The 21,797-nt window shown below is 55.2% G+C and overlaps 1 protein-coding gene across 1 annotated transcript; it reads right to left on the minus strand.

Moving 5' to 3' along the window:
• Positions 1 to 9,876: 9,876 nt before the first annotated feature.
• Positions 9,877 to 21,221, minus strand: LOC102463318 (serine protease 1-like). Its single transcript, XM_014573220.4, has 5 exons — positions 21,097 to 21,221; positions 11,323 to 11,479; positions 10,859 to 11,118; positions 10,293 to 10,429; positions 9,877 to 10,172 (listed from the first exon to the last, which is right to left on the minus strand). Exons 1-5 carry the CDS (start codon positions 21,128 to 21,130, stop codon positions 10,023 to 10,025), a joined length of 738 nt encoding a protein of 245 aa, XP_014428706.1. The 5' UTR covers positions 21,131 to 21,221; the 3' UTR covers positions 9,877 to 10,022.
• Between the last annotated feature and the right edge of the window lie 576 nt (positions 21,222 to 21,797).

A 21,797-nucleotide genomic window follows, 5' to 3' on the forward strand; every position in this document is an offset into this window, starting at 1 on the left:
TCCTTCTGCAGGCCCAAATATACCTGCAGTGCACTCCCCAGTCACACCCCTGCCCTCTCCTTCTACAGGCCCAAATATACCTGCAGTGCACTCCCCAGTCACACCCCTGCCCCTCCTTCTACAGGCCCAAATATACCTGCAGTGCACTCCCCAGTCACACCCCTCCCCCTCCTTCTGCAGGCACAAATATACCTGCAGTGCACTCCCCAGTCACACCCCTGCACCTCCTTCTACAGGCACAAATATACCTGCAGTGCACTCCCCAGTCACACCCCTGCCCTCCTTCTACAGGCCCAAATATACCTGCAGTGCACTCCCCAGTCACACCCCTCCCCCTCCTTCTACAGGCCCAAATATACCTGCAGTGCACTCCCCAGTCACACCCCTGTCCCTCCTTCTACAGGCACAAATATACCTGCAGTGCACTCCCCAGTCACACCCCTACCCTCCTTCTACAGGCACAAATATACCTGCAGTGCACTCCCCAGTCACACCCCTGCCCCTCCTTCTGCAGGCCCAAATATACCTGCAGTGCACTCCCCAGTCACACCCCTGTCCTCCTTCTACAGGCACAAATATACCTGCAGTGCACTCCCCAGTCACACCCCTGCCCCTCCTTCTACAGGCCCAAATGTACCTGCAGTGCACTCCCCAGTCACACCCCTCCCCCTCCTTCTACAGGCACAAATATACCTGCAGTGCACTCCCCAGTCACACCCCTGTCCTCCTTCTGCAGGCCCAAATATACCTGCAGTGCACTCCCCAGTCACACCCCTGCCCCTCCTTCTACAGGCACAAATGTACCTGCAGTGCACTCCCCAGTCACACCCCTGTCCCTCCTTCTACAGGCACAAATATACCTGCAGTGCACTCCCCAGTCACACCCCTGTCCTCCTTCTGCAGGCCCAAATATACCTGCAGTGCACTCCCCAGTCACACCCCTGCCCCTCCTTCTACAGGCACAAATATACCTGCAGTGCACTCCCCAGTCACACCCCTGCCCCTCCTTCTACAGGCACAAATATACCTGCAGTGCACTCCCCAGTCACACCTAGGGTTACCAGATGGTTGAAACAAAAATATCAAAGAACCCCCCAAGGAAAAAAAAACACTGGGAAAAAATTCTGTTGAAGGGGAAAATAAGGGGGGGGGGGGACCAAAGTTGTTGAGCAAACCTCAAAGGACTTATTAAGCCAAAAAAATAAAAATAAAAATAAAAATCAAAGAGCATGAAAAGAGCATGACCCCTTTAAGTGCAGGGATAGGAACAGGGAGCGGCTGAGCACTAAGACCCAGGCATTCCCCATGGTCTTTTGGCCAGCAGCCATTTTGTACCCGCAGCCTTGGGGAACCAGGTAAGCATGGGGGCCGGGGGCATTCGGGGGGTGGGCTGGGCACTGAGTGTTTGGAGGGTTGCCAGGGGCCCGGCATTTCCCCTCCTGGCCGGGGAAGAATTCAGAGCATCCCGGACAGCTCAGGGCAGCTCTGGTGTCCGGGATTCTCTGAAGGTTTTTACCGGACGGGAGCCAAAAATTCCGAAGTGTCCTGGTGAATCCCAGACACCTGTGTTACCAGATTTGCCCAATACTCTGGGGTATGCTCATTTATCAGGGTTACCCTTATGGGACTGGGGGAAGGTTGACAGTTCTATCAGTGTGCTGTTGGTGCTTACTTGGGCTCTCATATGGAGCTGAATTCTCCCTGCTGCCAATTCCCCCTCCCACTGGAGCTCTCCTGCAGGAACTAGGTTCCTCAGGATGGGGTTCTTCCCACCTTAGCAACACACACAGACACTCACACCCACTAATCAGAGCACGTCTGAGAGGACTGGGTACTCAGCACTCACAAGCTGACCCCCTCATATGTCCCTGGACTCAGCTGGCTGGGTTTCACAGCAATGCCGCACTGCACCCTCATGTGCCTTTGGACTCCGTGGGCTGGATTAAACAGCACTTTAAGCTGCCATCCTCATAAGCCCCCAGGTTCAGCACCCCTTATCCCCACTTTCACACCACAGTCATTCACAGGTAAACCACACGATGAGCAAACCCCACAGGATTTTGGGCACTACAGGGATCTTTTGCTTGGGTACAAGAAGCGTTGTTGCAGAGCGAATGGGGAAGCCAAAACAACACCCCTTAAGGAAGAGTGAGCAAAAGAGAAAGAAAGAGAGAGAAGCAACCAGTTTAACAATGAAAGTGATTTATTTCTGAGTAGTGAATAGATATCAAACAGTTACAATATTAAATCTAACAATTACAATATTAAATCTAAATTGAAGCTGCTTACAAATGTTAGGTAACCATATAACAGTTTACACAGGGCAGGGTCAGGAGGCTATGCTTAGAGAGATAGTTGAGAGAGAGAGAAAAAGAGAGAGAGAGAGAGAGAGAGAGAGACCTCACCACTCCACGGAGCTTGCACTGATCGGGGTTCCCAGATGATGATGGTAGCCGGGGGTCCAGAGGGCAGGAGAAAAGCAGGACAGAGCCCCCAGCACGATCAGACAGGAGATGACGAAGTCTCAATGGAACTGATGCAGTTTAAGTCCAGGTATCAGAACAGTTTTCTTGGGGCAAGGATAGGAGTTTTATAGGGATAGTTCAAAGAGAAAGAGGAGAGACAATAGAGACTGATCACCCCTGGTTATGGGTGATGTTCCTTGAACGAGCTCACAATGCAACTTGGCAGTTTCAGTATTTTAGATGTCAATAGGATCGTTACTAGAATTGGTCTGATAATGACTAATTTGGGTGTGAGCAGGCCTAGGTTCATTAGCATCTGGAGCAGGGATTTCCCATCAGGCAGTGCTTCTCTGCTTTCGGTGTCCCATAGTTCAGTGCAGTTCCTGCCTTGGAAGAGCTGCTCTCCATTCTGTATGCTAATGAGATGTCCCTCTGTTCCATCTTTAATGTAAATGAGGCTGGGGTGTTTCCTTAATTGTATCACCCTTGTCTGAAGCAGTTTAGGTGTGTCTTCCCCCGGCCTTTTCTTTGCTTTGTCTTTGATTCTAGCAGAGGCCTGAGGGAGGGGGATGGTTTTCCATGAATGTCACTCCCTGACTCCCCAAGAGCACAAGGCTGACAGGCGACCATGTTCTGGTTCCCCAAGAATCACAGAGGTGGTGGGTAACACCTGGCCACCCGGGCCCTCTCCCCCCATGTTTGCTGTCCAGGCGTGTTCCCCAAGCTCAGTCCCTGTGTGCAGGGAGCCCCCGGACAGACCCTCTCCTGCACGCGTACACCCCAGCAGTGGCTGTTAGACCCCAGACAAAGCCGGGGGTCTGCGGGTGAGCGTTGCCAGCTCTCCCCTGCATCCTCGAGGGTGCAGCCCAGGAGCGGCCCGTGAGCCTAGGCAGTCGCCTAGGGCGCTGCTGGCCCGGGTGCCTGATGATGACGTCACGGCCATTGACGGCCATGCAGGCGGGGTGCCGATCACGCCTTCTGCCTGGGGTGCAGCCGGCCTCAGGCCGCTCCTGGTTCAGCCACCAGCCTGTTCTGCTCTGAAAACGCAGGAGCGCTGAGGCAGAGGCAGAATGGAGACCTTCATCTTCCATCTGGTCTCGCCCAGCCACGTGGCTCGAGGGCTGCTCAGGCTCCCTATCTGAGGGGTGGGGCTCGTGCTCTGGAAATGCTCCTTATGCGGCCAGAGCGGCCTCTCTCAGGGCAGGCTGTCGCCAGGGAAGGAGCCTCCACAGCCTGGGCCTGACCTCAGAGCAGCCAGTACCCTTGTTTACGCCGTGGGAGACAGGGGCTGGGTCATTTGCTCGTTCCCTGAGGCCCTGGCACTGGCCATCATCACAAGACAGGACACTGGGCCAGAGGGACTACTGGCCTGGCCCAGGCTGGCCGGTCTCATGTTCTGTTCTCTCCATAGGGCTCCAGCCACTGTGCTTTGTGAAGGCCACTGGCCGTGCAGCACCCGTCCATGTGCACCCATCAGGAGGAGATGGCTGGAGTGTGGAAGGGGATTTAGAGCAGGAGGAAGGGTGGAGGTGAAGGTTCTGGCTGAAGGCTCTTGGGTAGGAGTGGGGATTCGGACGTTGGGGTGCCCCAGAGCTGTGGCGCTGGGAGAGAGAACTAGCCCAAGCTCTTTCTTGCTGCAGCAGCTGGAGGCAGCGCCAGTGGGAGTGTGTTGGAGGAGAGCCTCTCTTGTCTGCATGGCCCTTCATAGCTTGCCTGGTATGGCTGGGCCACCACCAGACCCGCTGATGAAGGGAGAGTGTGAGGTAGTGGGGATTGTGTTTACTTTGTTGTGCTGCATGTGATTCCTACTGTCTTGTACTCTCCTGTTGTAACCCCGTGTGTGTGCCTCAGTTTCCCTGGGCACTGCACTGGTACTTGGCTGGGGATGGGAATGGTGGGTGTGGCTCTCATTGAGGGGGAGGCTGTGTTGGGACTGGCTGCGGAGTGTGTGAGTCCTCCTGGCTGGCAGAGGATGCGGGGGGCACAGGGCAGGCCCTGCGATGAGCACGGCAGTACTTCACTGAGCAGGAGCTGTGGTAATGCTGTTGAGATGGTTTTTGGTCACTTGTGTAGTAGTTGAGAAGTGAAATTACAAAATAGGTTCCTAGCTGTTTATTCTTAAAACTTCCTCTCCCCGAGATGGATTGTGCTGACTGCTCCTGGCGCCTGTAACAACAACTCTGAGCGACACCGTGTCCCGGTCAGCGACCAAACCTTCTCTTCGACTTGCCGCCAGAGAGTCCTGCAGGTGGGGCTCAGGGCCGGGGACTTCCCCACGTTCTATGACAGAGGGTAAAAGGGTCCCAGGCCCAAGGTCCCAGGCGATTTAAAAAGCTCCAGTCGTCACTGCCGCAGAGTTCCTGGGGCGGCAGGAAAGGGAGTCAGGCAGGCAGGCGGAAGCCCTGGGTGTGCTGGAAGAGTGCACCCAGCTCGCAGCGGCAGCTTCGGCCAAATGTCAGGTGGGCCATGCCCATGTGGATGCAGCTTGTGTGCGCGTGGGGGCCCACTGACAGGTCTGCCCTGGGACTGGGACGACGCTCACGGGGAACTTAGCTCGGCACAGCGGGGGTGTCACCTGGCGGCCCTGGGCTCTCGGGGGACCGGGGCGCGGCCGCCTGGCGGCCCTGGGCTCTCGGGGGACCGGAGCGTGGCCCTGGGCTCTCGGGGGACCGGAGCGTGGCCGCCTGGCGGCCCTGGGCTCTCGGGGGACCGGGGCGTGGCCCTGGGCTCTCGGGGGACCGGAGCGTGGCCGCCTGGCGGCCCTGGGCTCTCGGGGGACCGGAGCGTGGCCCTGGGCTCTCGGGGGACCGGAGCGTGGCCGCCTGGCGGCCCTGGGCTCTCGGGGAGTGATACTGATGGAGAACCGTCCCCTCCCCCAGGCCTCTGCAGGAATCAAAGGCAAAGCAAGGCAGAGGTCGGGGAAGACACCCCGAACCCCTCTAGACAAGGGTGATGGGACTCAGGAAACGCCCCGGGCTCATCTGCATGGAAGATGGACCAGGGAGACATCTCCATTAGCATCCAGAATGGAGCCAGCTCTTCCCAAGCAGGAACCGCACCGAGCTATGGGACACCGAGAGCAGAGAAGCACGGCCTGATGGGAAATCTCTGCTCCTGATGCTAATGAACCCAGGCTGCTCACCCCCAAATGAGTCATTCTCAGAGCAGTTCTTGGAATGGATCCTATTGCTATGCACAGTTCTGAAACTTCCTCCTTGCATTTTGAGCTCTGTCGAGGAACATCCTCCATAGTCAGTCTCTATTGTCTGGCCTCTGTTTACCCATAAACAATCCAGTGTTCCCCTTGAACTATTGTCCTGTCCCTACCAAGACAACTACCCTTGCTCAAGAAAAACTGTTCTGATGCCTGGATGTAAACCCTGTATCAGTTCCATGGAAACTTCATCGTCTCCTGCTTGATCATGTTGGGGGCTTCTCCCGGTCTCCCTGGTCTGCTGGGGGGGTCCAGCAAAGCCGCTGGACCCCCCCAGCAGACCAGGGACACCCGAGCAAAGCTGCCGCCTGGGCAGCTTTGCTTGTTTGCCCGGGAGCAAAGCCGCCCAGGCGGCGGGACCCCCGCCACCTGGGCAGCTTTGCTCCTGTCCCCCTGGTCTGCTGGGGGGGTCCAGCAAAGCTGCTGGACCCCCCCAGCAGACCAGGGACACCTGAGCAAAGCCGCCGCCTGGGCGCGCCTGGGCTGTCCCACTGTGGGCGTGCTCCGCGGCTTTGCTCCCCGTCTCCCTGGTCAGCAGACCAGGGAGACGGAGCAAAGCCGTGGAGGACGCAGGCGGTCCCGCCACCCGCGTCTCCCTGGTCTGCTGGGGGGGGGGTGCAGCTAGTGCCCCCCCCCCTCCAGCAGACCAGGCTTTTCTTGCCTACGCCTGGGGTAGAGCAGCTGGGGCGCTGCCTGGTTGGTCCCGCAGCACCGCTCCTCGGCGCTACTGTACCAACCTGGAAGCACCCCAGCTGCTCTGCCCCAGGCATCCTGATTCAGCCGCTGCTGGTCAGTTTCAGCACAAGCAACACATGGATAGAATTATTAAACCCCAGCCCCATAAGAGTAACCCCAATAAATGAGCGTACACCAGAGTAATGGGCAAATCTGGTAACAGTCGGCAGCTGTCAGGTAGCAGGACAGTTTGCACCAAACAATTGGCAATTGTTCTCCGCTTACTGCTTGCACTGCTGTCTGGTTGGCCGCTGGGCTAAGTGCTGTCCCTGTGCTGGCACCCACCGGGACATCTCCAGCTGGCCCCACTCCCAGACAACTGGTGAGGCTCAGGCTGCAGGGTCAAGCTCAATGCTAGACTCTGAGGACTTGCAAGCAGAAAGGGTCTCCTAGCTCAAACCCTTCATCCCTGCCCCACCCCAGAGCCCTCAGCCTCCTGCATCCAAACCCTGAACATCCACACTGCTCCTTGCAGCCTTCGGACCACGCCAGGGAGCCCCAGTTCTCTGGCCTAGGCTGACACGCGTCTCGGGTTTGTGTCGCACTGTGGACATGCCCAATGTGCCCTTCGCCTCTGGACAGAGCCGTTTAGCTCTGAGGTAACCTCTGCTCTCAGCCAGTCCTCTTGTGCAGCATCTCTGCCTGTAACAGCAGGCCCGTACACAGGAATTTCTGGGTGGGGGGGTGGGAGGGGCTCATAGCTGCCCCCATTGCCCGCAGTGGCCCAGCCTGCCCTGCCCCAGGCCTCGCTTCTGGGCGAGGAAGGGAGGAATGAGCAGCAGTCTCCCCTGGCTGGCTGGAGCACGGGGGAGGGAGGCTGTGGCAGGCGGCCCCTGCCTTCCTAGGTCAGCTGGAATTGGCCCCATGGCGGACCACGAAGGGCCGTGGGGGTGTGTTTGTTCACACCCCTCTGCCCCCCACCCCCGCGTATGTGCCTGGACAGTCTGCATGTAAGGAGCTGTAGTGGAAATGCGGAAGACGATTGTGAGGTCAAAGAAATGAGGGGGTGTGCCACAATTGTTCCTTTTGTGCCTGCATTTTCTTACAGGCTCAGATGCTCTGGGCAGACATTTGTGCCTTTTGCTTCTTGTTATTCTTTTATCAGAGGGGGAGCCGTGTTAGTCTGAATCTGCAAAAGCGACGAGGAGTCCTGTGGCACCTTAGAGACTAACTGAAGTGTAGGAGCATAAGCTTTCGTGGGCAAAGACCCACTTCACCAGTTGCATCTGACGAAGTGGGTCTTTGCCCACGAAAGCTTATGCTCCTACACTTCAGTTAGTCTATAAGGTGCCACAGGACTCCTCGTCGCTTTTGTTCTTCTCAAAGAGTGAGCTGTTTGCTCAAGACGGTACAGTGTAGGAATGCACTGTTGACTTTCAACAAGTTCTGGGACAGGTCCCAAGGCCAGCCACTTGGTACGGAACATAGGAGTGCTTGGGAAGATCACAAAGCTATTTATGCGGAATGTTTCCCACCTGATAATGCTAAGTATGTGGCTTGGGAAACTATGCAAAGTATCAACAAGCTAATTATTGGATCTGGGAAAATATGCAATGGAACAACGATCTTGTTAGGTTCTCAAAACAACAGGTCTGATTACTGTAGATCCAACAGTATATAAAGGCTGGGAATATTCCTAACATTGGAACCTCGGCATAGACCGAAGCCACAGGAGGTGCTACGTGCCGGCCACTGGGGTCTGGCCACTGTCCTCCTTCAGGTGGTTCCCGACAGCGTTGCATTTTGTTGAGGCTTGCTTAGGCTTAATAAGTATTGTATTTTATTCTAAGATTTGCTTCATAGGCATTGTACTTTATTCTAATATTAAGCATTGTACTTTACCTTAATATTTGCTTAGTAAAGTTTTAAGCCTTCACCCAATTGGTGTGCTTAAGGGAAGAACCATTGCCTCTTGGCAATACAGGAGCCAGGGTGAGGGAAGTGAACATGCAGAGAGGGGAACTAGTTTAATAGGACAATGTAGCACTTTAAAGACTAACAAGATGGTTTATTAGGTGATGAGCTTTCGTGGGCCAGACCCACTTCCTCAGGACTGACACGGCTACACTTCTATCACTAGTTTAATAGTGTTTGAATGGGAAAGGGCTCCTTGCATTGATCTGCTGCACGAAACCCCATGAATCTGTATTCTGAAAAGGCGCCGACCCTGCACCCTGAGAGCATGTGACGTTACTCATGTGAGTCAAACCATGGCAGTCGGCAGAGCTCCCCCTCTGCCCTTGCAAAGTCCCGGAGCTTTTAGCATTGGGTAATTTCCCGTTTGCCAGAACCAATTTCCATCCTTTTGTAGGGGCTGTGAGCAGCGACTGAGAACCCCCCCGCCCCCGCAAGGCACACACTGTGGGTCATTGCTGGGTTTGCCCAGTCTGTCTTGAAAGCCTGATTGCTCAGATGGGAGCTGGTGGAGAGGAACTTAACACTTGGGTTACGTCTACACTGCAGGCTTCTTGTGCAAGAACTGTTTTGCACAAGAGTTCTTGTGGAAAAGGGCTTGCACAAGAGTGCGACCCCTAACCCCCCCTCCCCCAGCCCTGCTGCCCCTAACCCCCCCCTCCCCCAGCCCTGCTTCCTGCCAGCTGGTTCCCCCACCCGATATCTCCTGGCCAGCCCCGCTGCCCCCTACGACCCCCCAACTCCCCCCCAACTCCTCCAGCCAGCCCTGCTGCCCCTAACCCCCCCTCCCCCAGCCCTGCTGCCCCTAACCCCCTCCCCCAGCCCTGCTTCCTGCCAGCTGGTTCCCCCACTCGATATCTCCTGGCCAGCCCCACTGCCCCCTACGACCCCCCAACTCCCCCCCAACTCCTCCAGCCAGCCCTGCTGCCCCTAACCCCCCCTCCCCCAGCCCTGCTGCCTGCCAGCTGGTTCCCCCACCCGATATCTCCTGCCAGCCCCGCTGCCCCCGACAAGCCCCCATCTCCCCCGTCCAGCCCTGCTTCCCACCGGCCACCCCCCACTCCCCGCTCCTGTCCAGCCCTGCCCGCCTCCCAGCTGGCCCCCCGCCCCCATCTGAGATCAAGCGTGTCCAGTATTTTTTAACTCACCTGGTGACCCTAGCAGCATGTCCTCACCCCCTTGCCAATACGGAGTGGCCATTGCAGACGCAGTTTGTCCCTGAGGCTGGCAGCTGGTCGCTCAGGTAAGGTGGGTGTAGGGAAATTGAGGGTTTCCTGGGAGGGCTGGACCCCAGAGTGCCGGGGCACTGACCGAGATCAGACAGAAGGAAGGGGCACTATGGGCTCTAGGGGACACGGAGCTGGACCAGCAGATCTTCACTAGAGGCTGGGACACGAAGCAGCAGGGCTGTGAGGCAGGAGCGCTGGCTGTGAGTGACCTCGAGGAGGCACCATGGAACTGAGGTCGCACCCCGTGACAGCTATGTTAATTATTATTAATTAGCTGGCAACTGTCAGGACCCAGTGCACGAAGCAGACAGGGAGAATATGCAGTGGCAGCTGATTTATTGCCATCTCTTGCACCCGCGCTAGCTAGGGATCACAGTGGCAGCGAACCTCCCAGCTCTTCCCTTCGCCTGGGCCCAGCGGAGCTGAGCGGCTCTGTGTTCCCAGATGCGAAGCGTCCTTTCTGAGCTAGTTGGCAGCCATGGTGCTCTGGATCCAGGACAGCAGGGAGCAGACTTTGGTGTAGACACCAGGTTGGTCCTTCTGGGCACAACCAATCCCCCAGGACACGATGCCCTGCAGCTCCCCATTGCAGACCAGCGGCCCACCAGAGTCTCCCTGTGGGTAAGTTGAGAGCACACGAATGGCCTGTTAATGTCACTGTCGCTCCCCTGTCCCTTATGCTGCTTGTACCCCCAGGTGCTTGCCCCCACCAGGGCCATGTCCACTAGCCCTCACCTGGCATGCATCCTTGCCTCCCTCCAGGTAGCCAGCACACAGCATGGTGCTGGTGATCCTCCCAGGGTAGGAGCCCTCACACTGCTCCTGGCTGAGGATGGGGACGTCAACACACTGCAGGTTGTAAGGGCTGAACACTGAAAGACAGAGACGAATTGTTAGCTCTGGCTTCATTCCCCTTGTCTACATGGGCTGGGCCCCTGAGGGGTGGGGAAGGGGCACAGGTGAGGACAGGTTAGCTTTCGTTGGCAATGCCCCTGGCATGTGAACAGGTGCCTTGCACGAACTCCATGTGCCTGTGAAGTGCTCAGGCAGCCTCTTGGCCTTGCCAGAGGGCCAGGGATGGGCAGTATCAGTGCAGGGCCAGCGTCGTGGAAGGGGCTCGGTGAGATCCGGCAGCTCAGGCCATGGTGCCCCACTTGTGCAATGTTCCTGTTTGCTCACTCCCCCAACTCTGCCCTCTCTGTGCTTGTGCTTGGACTAGCAGCTGTCGGGCAGCCGCAGCGCCTGGCTCAGCGTGCGCCGTGCCGTGCCGAGCAGCCTGAGAGCGGGAGAGGTGCACTCACCACCGTCACTGAGAATATTGCCCCAGCCCGACACCACGCAGGAGGCGCCAGCAGCCGGGCAGGCAGTCGGCAGGGGAATGGGCTTGACGTTGGTGTCAGGCTGGACAGGGTGGGCCAGCTTGATGAGCATGATGTCGTGGTCCATGGTCTGGTAGTCGTAGCTGGGATGCCACACGATGGTCTCGATGCTCATCAGGTGCTCGGTGTGTTCGAAGATGTAGAGGTTGTGGTCTCCCAGGATCACATGCATGGAGTTGGGGCTGGGAAACAAATGCCAGCTCAGAGCATCTCTGCATGGCCCTGGCTCCAGCCCACCCTCCAGAGGCTGCAGTAGCAGCCCAGTGACACCTCCCACAGCATCTGGGCTGGGGACGAACCGTGGCTCAGAGCCCCTCCAACGCCAGTCTGCGTCACCCTCCTGGTGCTGCCAGCCACGCAGACACAGACACGAGTCCCTTACTTACTAGTACCAGCAGTGGGCAGCCGACACCACCCACTGGTCTGTGATGAGCGATCCGCCGCAGAAATGGTATCCGACATTAAGGGAGACCTGCCAGGGCTGCGAATGGGGGCTGCACTCATATCCCCCGACTATCCTGTCTGCTCCCTGGGGGGCAGCAGCTGTGGGGAGAAAGCACTGGATTATCGCGGGGACGTCGACAGTGAAGGAGCGAGGCCGGCAGCAGGGCTGGGAGGGTTCTGGACTCATTCCTGCCCCTCTCTGTGTGATGGGCCTGGTGCTGACCTGTGCTAGATCCCTGGGGTTGGTTTGTTTGTCTGTCTGTCAATGGAGGACTTTACAGAACCTTGAGCTGGGAGTGCTGCTTGAATGGGCCCAGTGGGCTGCAGACAGATGTTCTCTCAGGCTATGTCTGCCCCAGAGTGTCCCGAAATAGCTGTCCCGCATCTTCACAGCAAGCCTGTTATTTTGAAATCTAACAGGCTCGCTATTCCAACCTCCCTGTAACCCTCATTCCACAAGGAGGAAGGGACGTTTCGGAATAGTGGGGTATCTTGAAATTTGGGTAGATGGCGCCAAAGTATGAAATAAGCTATTTCAAAATAAGATTGAAATAACATTCACAATATGTGTAGCTCAAATTGCATCTTGTATTTCGAGTGGCGGTGCAGTGTATACATAGCCTTAGTGTGCACCACGAGAGCCGGAAGTGAGACTGCACAGCCTTGTTCTACTTGCAGAGACGAGCACATGCTGAACGTGAAGAAATCCCAGCGAGTATGAACAGAAGCTGAGCTTCTGCACCAGTGACATGAGTATTTCAGAAATAAATTAACCTTGAAAATGACCTTCCAACATCATTTGGATAAACTCTTAGCAAGATAAAGGCTCTTTCCCTGGCACGATGGTGCAGGCTGAGCATATGTGAGTCTAGGGTTCCCTTTTAGCTTGCAAGATTCACCGCTGAGGCCCTGACCCTGCAAGCGCTAAGATGCATGTAACCTTACTTAGGTGAAGCAGCCCATTGGGCTGTGTTTTGTTCAAATACCACTGTCAGATAGACAGAGCTTTCTCCTATGTGGCAAAGCCCCTCTGTCCCCATTTATCTGCAGGGATTATTCAATTGCATACGCAGTTGCTTGGCTACACTTGTGATGAAGTAGATTCAAGAGACCAAATAACCACCATTTGTGAGGTCTGTTGCTGAAAGCCAGGCTACCCAGTTCCAGACAGCCATTTCGTTGAGTGTTCTGCTCACCTGGTGTGGACGATGTGCTCCCAGGCTACGTCTACACTGGCATGAATTTCCGAAAATGCTTTTAACGGAAAAGTTTTCCGTTAAAAGCATTTTCGGAAAAGCGCCTCTAGATTGGCAGGATGCTTTTCCACAAAAGCACTTTTTGCAGAAAAGCGTCCGTGGCCAATCTAGACGCGGTTTTCCGCAAAAAAGCCCCAATCGCCTTTTTCACGATCGGGGCTTTTTTTGCGGAAAACAGTACTGTGCTGTCTACACTGGCCCTTTTGCGCAGAAGTCTTTCGGAAAAAGACTTTTGCCCGAACGGGAGCAGCATAGTTTTTCCGGAAGAGCACTGATGATTTTACATGAGATCGTCAGTGCTTTTGCGGAAATTCAAGTGGCCAGTGTAGACAGCTGGCAAGTTTTTCCGGAAAAGCAGATGATTTTCCGGAAAAACTTGCCAGTCTAGACACAGCCCCAGAGTTACACCACTAAAGTCCTCCTCTTACACCCCGCCTGCTTCCAAGTAAAAGGTTCTGAAATGAGTTTTAACAAGTCAGCTTTCTACCTTGTTCTCCTGGTACCACAAGATACCCCTTATCTGTTTGTTGTGTTCCAGAGACCAAGGGTATACAGGCACCTCCAGGGTATGCACAGGGGCAGAACATCATGTGTTGTCCCCTTTCGTAGAAGCATTACTGTGCAGGCCTTTCGGAGCAGCTCCTGTGCTATGGTGAAGCTGTCACCTGTCCTTGCCTTTACAGCTTCCCTATTTGCTTAAGGCCCAGGGGCCAGATGTGGCCCCTGGCTTGCCTGGATTCAGCCCCCAAGGCTCTGGGCTCCTCCCCCACCCCAGCATTGGGGAGCCCATGCTGGTGCTCCAGCCCCCCCTCCACGGGGCTGGAGCACACACTCTACTAGCCTAGGCCCCACTAGGCTCTGGTGTGCAAGGGCAATGTGGGGAGTGTCTTTCTTCCTCCAAGAAACGCAAGGGATTATGGGATACTTAGCAGAAGTGAGCTGGATTCTACAGGCCACTTTGGGCTCTAGAATTAGGCTACGTCTACACTGGCATGATTTTCCGAAAATGCTTTTAACGGAAAACTTTTCCGTTAAAAGCATTTTCGGAAAAGCGCCTCTAGATTGGCAGGATGCTTTTCCGCAAAAGCACTTTTTGCGGAAAAGCGTCCGTGGCCAATCTAGAAGCGCTTTTCCGCAAAAAAGCCCCAATCACCATTTTCGCGATCAGGGATTTTTTTGCGGAAAACAGTACTATGCTGTCTACACTGGCCCTTTTGCGCAAAAGTCTTTTGGAAAAATACTTTTGCCTGAACAGGAGCAGCATAGTATTTCCGGAAAAGCACTGATGATCTTACATGAGATCGTCAGTGCTTTTCCAGAAATTCAAGTAGCCAGTGTAGACAGCTGGCAAGTTTTTTCCGGAAAAGCTGCTGATTTTCCGGAAAAACTTGCCAGTCTAGACACAGCCCTACTATTTAAGGCTGTCAATTGTGATTAAAACTGTCATGATTAATTGCAGTTTTAATTGCTCTGCTAAAAAATAGTATACCAATTGAAATATTTATTACATATTTTTGGAATTTGTTTTCTACTTTTTCAGTTACAACACAGAACACAAAGTGTACAGTGCTCAGTTTATATTTGTTTTATAAATATTTGAACTATAAAATTATAATAGTATTTTTCAGTTATCTCCTACAAATACTGTCATGTGTGAGTTGCACTAACTGCATAAAAAGACAAAACAATGTAAAACTTTAGCACCTACAAGTACACCCAGTCCTAATTCTTGCTTAGCCAATTGCTCAGAGTTAGTTTACATTTACAGGAGACAATAAGCAGGCAGCTTATAGGCAATGTCACCTAAAAGTGAGAACAAAAGTGCCACGGGAACGTCTGTAGCAGGCATTGCAAGGTATTTACATGCCAGATATGCTAAAGATTTGTATGCCCTTTCAGCTTCAGCCGTCATTCCAGTGGACCTAAAAACACACAGCAGGTATCAAGGTGACATTTCTAAAGAGCCTTACAACACTCAACCCAAGGTTTAAGAATCTGAAGCGCTTTCCAACAGCTAAGGGAGAAGATGTGGCACCAGCTTCCAGAAGTCTTAAAAGAGCAATACTTAAACTACAGAACCCGAACTACCAGGGTACGCCCACATGGTGGGCATATAGACAGGGTGGCCTCATCTCAAGAAAGATCTCTTGGCATTGGAAAAGGTTCAGAAAAGGGCAACACAAAGGATCAGGGATTTGGAACAGGTCCCATAGGAAGAGAGATTAAAGAGACTTGGCCTTTTCATTTTAGAAAAGAGGAGATTAGGGGGGGATATGATAGAGGCCTATGAAATCACGACTGGTGTGGAAAAAGTGAATAAGGAAAAGTTATTGACTTGTTCCCATGATATAAGAACTCGGCGGGGTCACCAAATGAAATGAAGAGGCAGCCGGTTTAAAACAAACAAAAGGATTTTTTTCATTCTTCGCACAGTCAACCTGTGGAACTTCTTGCCAGTGGATGTTGTAAAGACTAGGGGTATGTCTACACTACCCTCCTAGTTCGAACTAGCGGGGTAATGTAGGCATACCGCACTTGCAAATGAAGCCCGGGATTTGAATTTCCCGGGCTTCATTTGCATAAGTGGGGAGCCGCCATTTTTAAAACCCCACTGGTTCGAACCCCATGCAGCGCGGCTACACGGGACTCGAACTAGGTAGTTCGGACTAGGCTTCCTATCCGAACTACCGGTACACCTCGTAGGAAGCCTAGTCTGAACTACCTAGTTCGAGCCCCGTGTAGCCGCGCTGCACGGGGTTCGAACCAGCAGGGTTTTAAAAATGGCGGCTCCCCGCTTATGCAAATGAAGCCCGGGAAATTCAAATCCCGGGCTTCATTTGCAAGTGCGGTATGCATACATTACCCTCCTAGTTCGAACTAGCGGGGTAGTGTAGACAGACCCTAGGATTTTAACAGGGCTCACAGAAGAGTTAGATAGATTCATGGAGGTTCGGTCCATCAATGCTATTAGCCAGGATGGGTAGGAATGGTGTCCCTCGCCTCTGTCTGGGAATGGGTGACAGGGGAGGGAGCGTGAGGATTATCTGGTGTGTTCCCTCCCTCTGTGGCATCTGGCACTGGCCACTGTGGGCAGACAGGACGCTGGGCTGGATGGATCTTTGGTCTGGCCATTGTTATGTTCTCATGTTCACCAAAAAAGAAAATCAACCTCCTGCTGGTGGTATCGGATAGGGATGTAGGTGACTAGTTGAGAAGCAAATGCTTATCGGGGAGTCGTTCCCTCTCCTTGCTGCCTCTATTTGAGAGAGCAGCAGGGGAGGGGAGCACAAGCCGGTGCTGGGGGGAGCTGGCTTAACAGCACTGTCTCCGGGGGGGCAGAGCATGCAGCGGGCAGTAGGGAAATGGCACGAACTGGGATTGAAACAGTCCCGCTTGCGCCAGTCCGACTGTTGCTCTTCTCCACCTGCAAAAGCGACGAAGAGTCCTGTGGCACCTTATAGACTAACTGAAGTGTAGGAGCATAAGCTTTCGTGGGCAAAGACCCACTTCGTCAGATGCCACATGCATCTGACGAAGTGGGTCTTTGCCCACGAAAGCTTATGCTCCTACACTTCAGTTAGTCTATAAGGTGCCACAGGACTCTTCGTCGCTTTTGCAGATTCAGACTAACACGGCTACCCCTCTGATACTCTTCTCCACCTGCGGCTCTTGTACATTGCAAAGGGAGAGGAGCAGCAGGATAATTCAACATTCTTGATAACAAGATTACAAGTCCTGCCGTGCAAAGGGGGATTGAAAATACTGTCCCTTTGGTTCTTTATAGCGCAGAGATCTGCAACAAAAGGAAAGTGATCACTGCACCCTTTGTGTTCTGTGTTTTAATTGAAATAAAATATTTCAAAAGGTAGAAAAATATAAACTATTTAAAAAAATGGTATTCTATTTTCACAGCGACATTCATTACAAGTAATATTTGAATTGCTTGGCAGCCTGCTATTCTTCTATGACTCTCGTGTGCTAATACTGACTGCTGTGTCCCTATGGATAATGTGAGTGATAAGCCAGTCGAGTCAACAAATGTCTCTCCATGTCTTCTCCTAGGTAGGACACGGGACAGGATCTGGCACTTCTTCCATCCCTAATGTATCAAATGGGTCCAGTGAAAGCAAACCGAGGTTCCAGCTGCTCCGTTGGAGGAAAGAGATAGTTGAGAGGGGGCAGGTAGGTCGGTGGGAAGGGACCATGGAGAGGGGATAGGTAGGTTGGTGGGAAGGGACCAAGGAGAGGGGGTAGGTAGGTTGGTGGGAAGGGACCAAGGAGAGGGGGTAGGTAGGTCGGTGGGAAGGGACCATGGAGAGGGGGTAGGTAGGTCGGTGGGAAGGGACCATGGAGGGGGGGTAGGTCGGTCGGTGGGAAGGGACCATGGAGAGGGGGTAGGTAGGTCGGTGGGAAGGGACCATGGAGGGGGGGTAGGTCAGTCGGTGGGAAGGGACCAGGGAGAGGGGGTAGGTAGGTGGGTGGGAAGGGACCAGGGAGAGGGGGTAGGTAGGTCGGTGGGAAGGGACCAGAGAGAGGGGGTAGGTAGGTCGGTGGGAAGGGACCATGGAGAGGGGGTAGGTAGGTGGGTGGGAAGAGACCAGGGAGAGGGGGTAGGTAGGTTGGTGGGAAGGGACCAGGGAGAGGGGGTAGGTAGGTGGGTGGGAAGGGACCAGGGAGAGGGGGTAGGTAGGTGGGTGGAAAGGGACCAGGGAGAGGGGGTAGGTAGGTTGGTGGGAAGGGACCAGGGAGAGGGGGTAGGTAGGTTGGTGGGGAAGGGACCAGGGAGAGGGGGTAGGTAGGTTGGTGGGGAAGGGACCAGGGAGAGGGGGTAGGTAGGTTGGTGGGGAAGGGACCAGGGAGAGGGGGTAGGTAGGTCGGTGGGAAGGGACCAGGGAGGGGGCGTAGGTAGGTCGGTGGGAAGGGACCATGGAGGGGGGGTAGGTCAGTCGGTGGGAAGGGACCAGGGAGAGGGGGTAGGTAGGTGGGTGGGAAGAGACCAGGGAGAGGGGGTAGGTAGGTTGGTGGGAAGGGACCAGAGAGAGGGGGTAGGTAGGTCGGTGGGAAGGGACCAGGGAGAGGGGGTAGGTAGGTGGGTGGGAAGGGACCAGGGAGAGGGGGTAGGTAGGTGGGTGGGAAGGGACCAGGGAGAGGGGGTAGGTAGGTCGGTGGGAAGGGACCAGGGAGAGGGGGTAGGTAGGTCGGTGGGAAGGGACCAGGGAGAGGGGGTAGGTAGGTTGGTGGGAAGGGACCAGGGAGAGGGGGTAGGTAGGTGGGTGGGAAGGGACCAGGGAGAGGGGGTAGGTAGGTGGGTGGGAAGGGACCAGGGAGAGGGGGTAGGTAGGTGGGTGGGAAGGGACCAGGGAGAGGGGGTACGTAGGTCGGTGGGAAGGGACCATGGAGAGGGGGTAGGTAGGTGGGTGGGAAGGGACCAGGGAGAGGGGGTAGGTAGGTCGGTGGGAAGGGACCATGGAGAGGGGGTAGGTAGGTCGGTGGGAAGGGACCATGGAGAGGGGGTAGGTAGGTGGGTGGGGAAGGGACCATGGAGAGGGGGTAGGTAGGTTGGTGGGGAAGGGACCATGGAGAGGGGGTAGGTAGGTCGGTGGGAAGGGACCATGGAGAGGGGGTAGGTAGGTCGGTGGGAAGGGACCATGGAGAGGGGGTAGGTAGGTCGGTGGGAAGGGACCATGGAGAGGGGGTAGGTAGGTCGGTGGGAAGGGACCATGGAGAGGGGGTAGGTAGGTCGGTGGGAAGGGACCATGGAGAGGGGGTAGGTAGGTCGGTGGGAAGGGACCATGGAGAGGGGGTAGGTAGGTCGGTGGGAAGGGACCATGGAGAGGGGGTAGGTAGGTGGGTGGGAAGGGACCATGGAGAGGGGGTAGGTAGGTGGGTGGGAAGGGACCATGGAGAGGGGGTAGGTAGGTGGGTGGGGAAGGGACCAGGGAGAGGGGGTAGGTAGGTGGGTGGGGAAGGGACCATGGAGAGGGGGTAGGTAGGTGGGTGGGAAGGGACCATGGAGAGGGGGTAGGTAGGTCGGTGGGAAGGGACCATGGAGAGGGGGTAGGTAGGTGGGTGGAAAGGGACCAGGGAGAGGGGGTAGGTAGGTTGGTGGGAAGGGACCAGGGAGAGGGGGTAGGTAGGTTGGTGGGGAAGGGACCAGGGAGAGGGGGTAGGTAGGTTGGTGGGGAAGGGACCAGGGAGAGGGGGTAGGTAGGTTGGTGGGGAAGGGACCAGGGAGAGGGGGTAGGTAGGTCGGTGGGAAGGGACCAGGGAGGGGGCGTAGGTAGGTCGGTGGGAAGGGACCAGAGAGAGGGGGTAGGTAGGTGGGTGGGAAGGGACCAGGGAGAGGGGGTAGGTAGGTGGGTGGGAAGGGACCAGGGAGAGGGGGTAGGTAGGTCGGTGGGAAGGGACCAGGGAGAGGGGGTAGGTAGGTCGGTGGGAAGGGACCAGGGAGAGGGGGTAGGTAGGTGGGTGGGAAGGGACCAGGGAGAGGGGGTAGGTAGGTGGGTGGGAAGGGACCAGGGAGAGGGGGTAGGTAGGTGGGTGGGAAGGGACCAGGGAGAGGGGGTAGGTAGGTGGGTGGGAAGGGACCAGGGAGAGGGGGTACGTAGGTGGGTGGGAAGGGACCAGGGAGAGGGGGTACGTAGGTCGGTGGGAAGGGACCATGGAGAGGGGGTAGGTAGGTGGGTGGGAAGGGACCAGGGAGAGGGGGTAGGTAGGTCGGTGGGAAGGGACCAGGGAGAGGGGGTAGGTAGGTCGGTGGGAAGGGACCATGGAGAGGGGGTAGGTAGGTCGGTGGGAAGGGACCATGGAGAGGGGGTAGGTAGGTGGGTGGGGAAGGGACCATGGAGAGGGGGTAGGTAGGTTGGTGGGGAAGGGACCATGGAGAGGGGGTAGGTAGGTCGGTGGGAAGGGACCATGGAGAGGGGGTAGGTAGGTCGGTGGGAAGGGACCATGGAGAGGGGGTAGGTAGGTCGGTGGGAAGGGACCATGGAGAGGGGGTAGGTAGGTGGGTGGGAAGGGACCATGGAGAGGGGGTAGGTAGGTGGGTGGGAAGGGACCAGGGAGAGGGGGTAGGTAGGTGGGTGGGGAAGGGACCATGGAGAGGGGGTAGGTAGGTGGGTGGGAAGGGACCATGGAGAGGGGGTAGGTAGGTCGGTGGGAAGGGACCATGGAGAGGGGGTAGGTAGGTGGGTGGGGAAGGGACCATGGAGAGGGGGTAGGTAGGTCGGTGGGGAAGGGACCATGGAGAGGGGGTAGGTAGGTCGGTGGGAAGGGACCATGGAGAGGGGGTAGGTAGGTCGGTGGGAAGGGACCATGGAGAGGGGGTAGGTAGGTCGGTGGGAAGGGACCATGGAGAGGGGGTAGGTAGGTGGGTGGGAAGGGATGGTGCTATTGGTGTACAGAGACATGGCCCACTTCTTCCAAAAATTACAATAGTTTAATTCTCACTCTGAGCTGGAGCCTTTTTAACTTTACTCTGATCCTGGCGCTATATCCCGGCCCTGCTTCACTATGGCCCCCAGTCACCACTATGTTCTTGGGGAAACAGGAAGTGACATTCATGGAAAACTCTCCCCCCTCCTTGGCCTCTGCAGGAATCAAAGGCAAAGCAAGGCAGAGGCAGGTGTAGACACCCCGAACCCCTCTAGACAAGGGTGATGGGACTCAGGAAACGCCCCGGGCTCATCTGCATGGAAGATAGACCAGAGAGACATCTCCATTAGCATCCAGAATGGAGCCAGCTCTTCCCAAGCAGGAACCGCACCGAGCTATGGGACACCGAGAGCAGAGAAGCACGGCCTGATGGGAAATCTCTGCTCCAGATGCTAATGCACCCAGGCTGCTCGCCCCTAAGTTCGTCGTTCTCAGACTAGTTCTCGTAAGGACGCTATTGCTCTCCACAACACTGACACTGCAGAGTCGCTTGGAGGGCTGGGCCAAGGGACGTCCCACATAGCCAGGTGTGATCAGTCTCTAGTGTCTCACCTCTGTTTGCCCAAAACAAAGCCCTTGTTCTTCTGCAGCTAGTGTCCTGGCCCTACAAAAACTCCTCCCCTTGCCCAAGAAAATCTGTTCTGGTGCCTGGATTTAAACTGCATCAGTTGCACTGAGACTTCATCATCTCCTGCTCTGCTCTGCTTGTCTCCTGCCCTAGGACCGCCGGCTCCCATCCCCATCTGGGAACCCTGATGAGTGCAAGCACCATGGAGTGATGAGGTCTCTCTCTCCCTCTCCTTCCCCAGCTACCTCTCTAAGCACAGCCTCCATGCCCCATGTAAACTCTTCTGTGGCTTGCTAGCCCTAACATTTGAAATCAGTTTCAATTTGGATTTAATATTGTAACTTAGATTTAATATTTTAAGCGTTTTGTCATGTTTGGCTCCTCATACATATATAACTTCACTCTGAGCTTGCAGCTGTATCCCGGCCCCGCTTCACTATGACATGCAACATAATTACCTGCCACTGCAAGCCATGCCAGCACAATCCACATTCTCCTGGTTCTCTTCTGGCTGTTAGAAAGGCAAGTTCAGCCCTGCTGAATTTATAAAGGAGCTTTTGGAAAGTTTATCACTAATCTGCTCACTGGGGGGTTCTCCATGTGGGCACCAGATGCCACTTTCGCATGAACATTGACAGGGCTATGAATAATGTGCAACGTGTGACTGATTGGGGAATTTCTGATTCTTAGCCAGATTTAGTTTTCTAATATTGGATGCCTCAATATGCCGGTGCAACGGCAGGGGCCCGGACTTCTGGGTGCCTTTCCTAACCACTGACCTCATTGAAACCCAAGTTACTACAGGGAATGGGATGGCTGTTCAATGGAGGAGCATTCCCCTTCCAGGCAAGGCCCAAGTGCAGAGCTAGGGACTGTTGTGCTACAGTTAAAAAAGTCTCTTCCTCGTCCCCTCGCCTTCCCCTGCTGATTCTGTGTAGCTGATTTGTGACTGTATAATGTGTTTACTTCTTCATTGTACCCTCTTATGTAATGGTCATGCCAATGCACTTTCAAAATATGAACTGAAGTGGGTCTGCCCCACGAAAGCTCATCACCTAATAAACCATCTTGTTAGTCTGTAAAGTGCTACGTGGCTGCTTTTTTCTGTTTTTCGTTTACCAAGAACAGACTAACATGGCTACCTCTATGCTCCAGTCAG

This window comes from Pelodiscus sinensis, chromosome 22 (assembly GCF_052426305.1).
Source record: "Pelodiscus sinensis isolate ZL-2025 chromosome 22, ASM5242630v1, whole genome shotgun sequence".
NCBI lineage: Eukaryota > Metazoa > Chordata > Testudines > Trionychidae > Pelodiscus > Pelodiscus sinensis.

What these genes read in the sequence shown, in the direction of transcription:
- LOC102463318 (XM_014573220.4), bottom strand. Translation starts at nt 21,130, where the DNA reads ATGTGGATTGTGCTGGCATGGCTTGCAGTGGCAG. An exon ending in GGCATGGCTTGCAGTGGCAG is followed by an intron (nt 11,480 to 21,096) that starts GTAATTATGTTG and finishes TTCTCCCCACAG; the next exon opens with CTGCTGCCCCCCAGGGAGCA. An exon ending in GAGGCAAGGATGCATGCCAG is followed by an intron (nt 10,173 to 10,292) that starts GTGAGGGCTAGT and finishes ACTTACCCACAG; the next exon opens with GGAGACTCTGGTGGGCCGCT.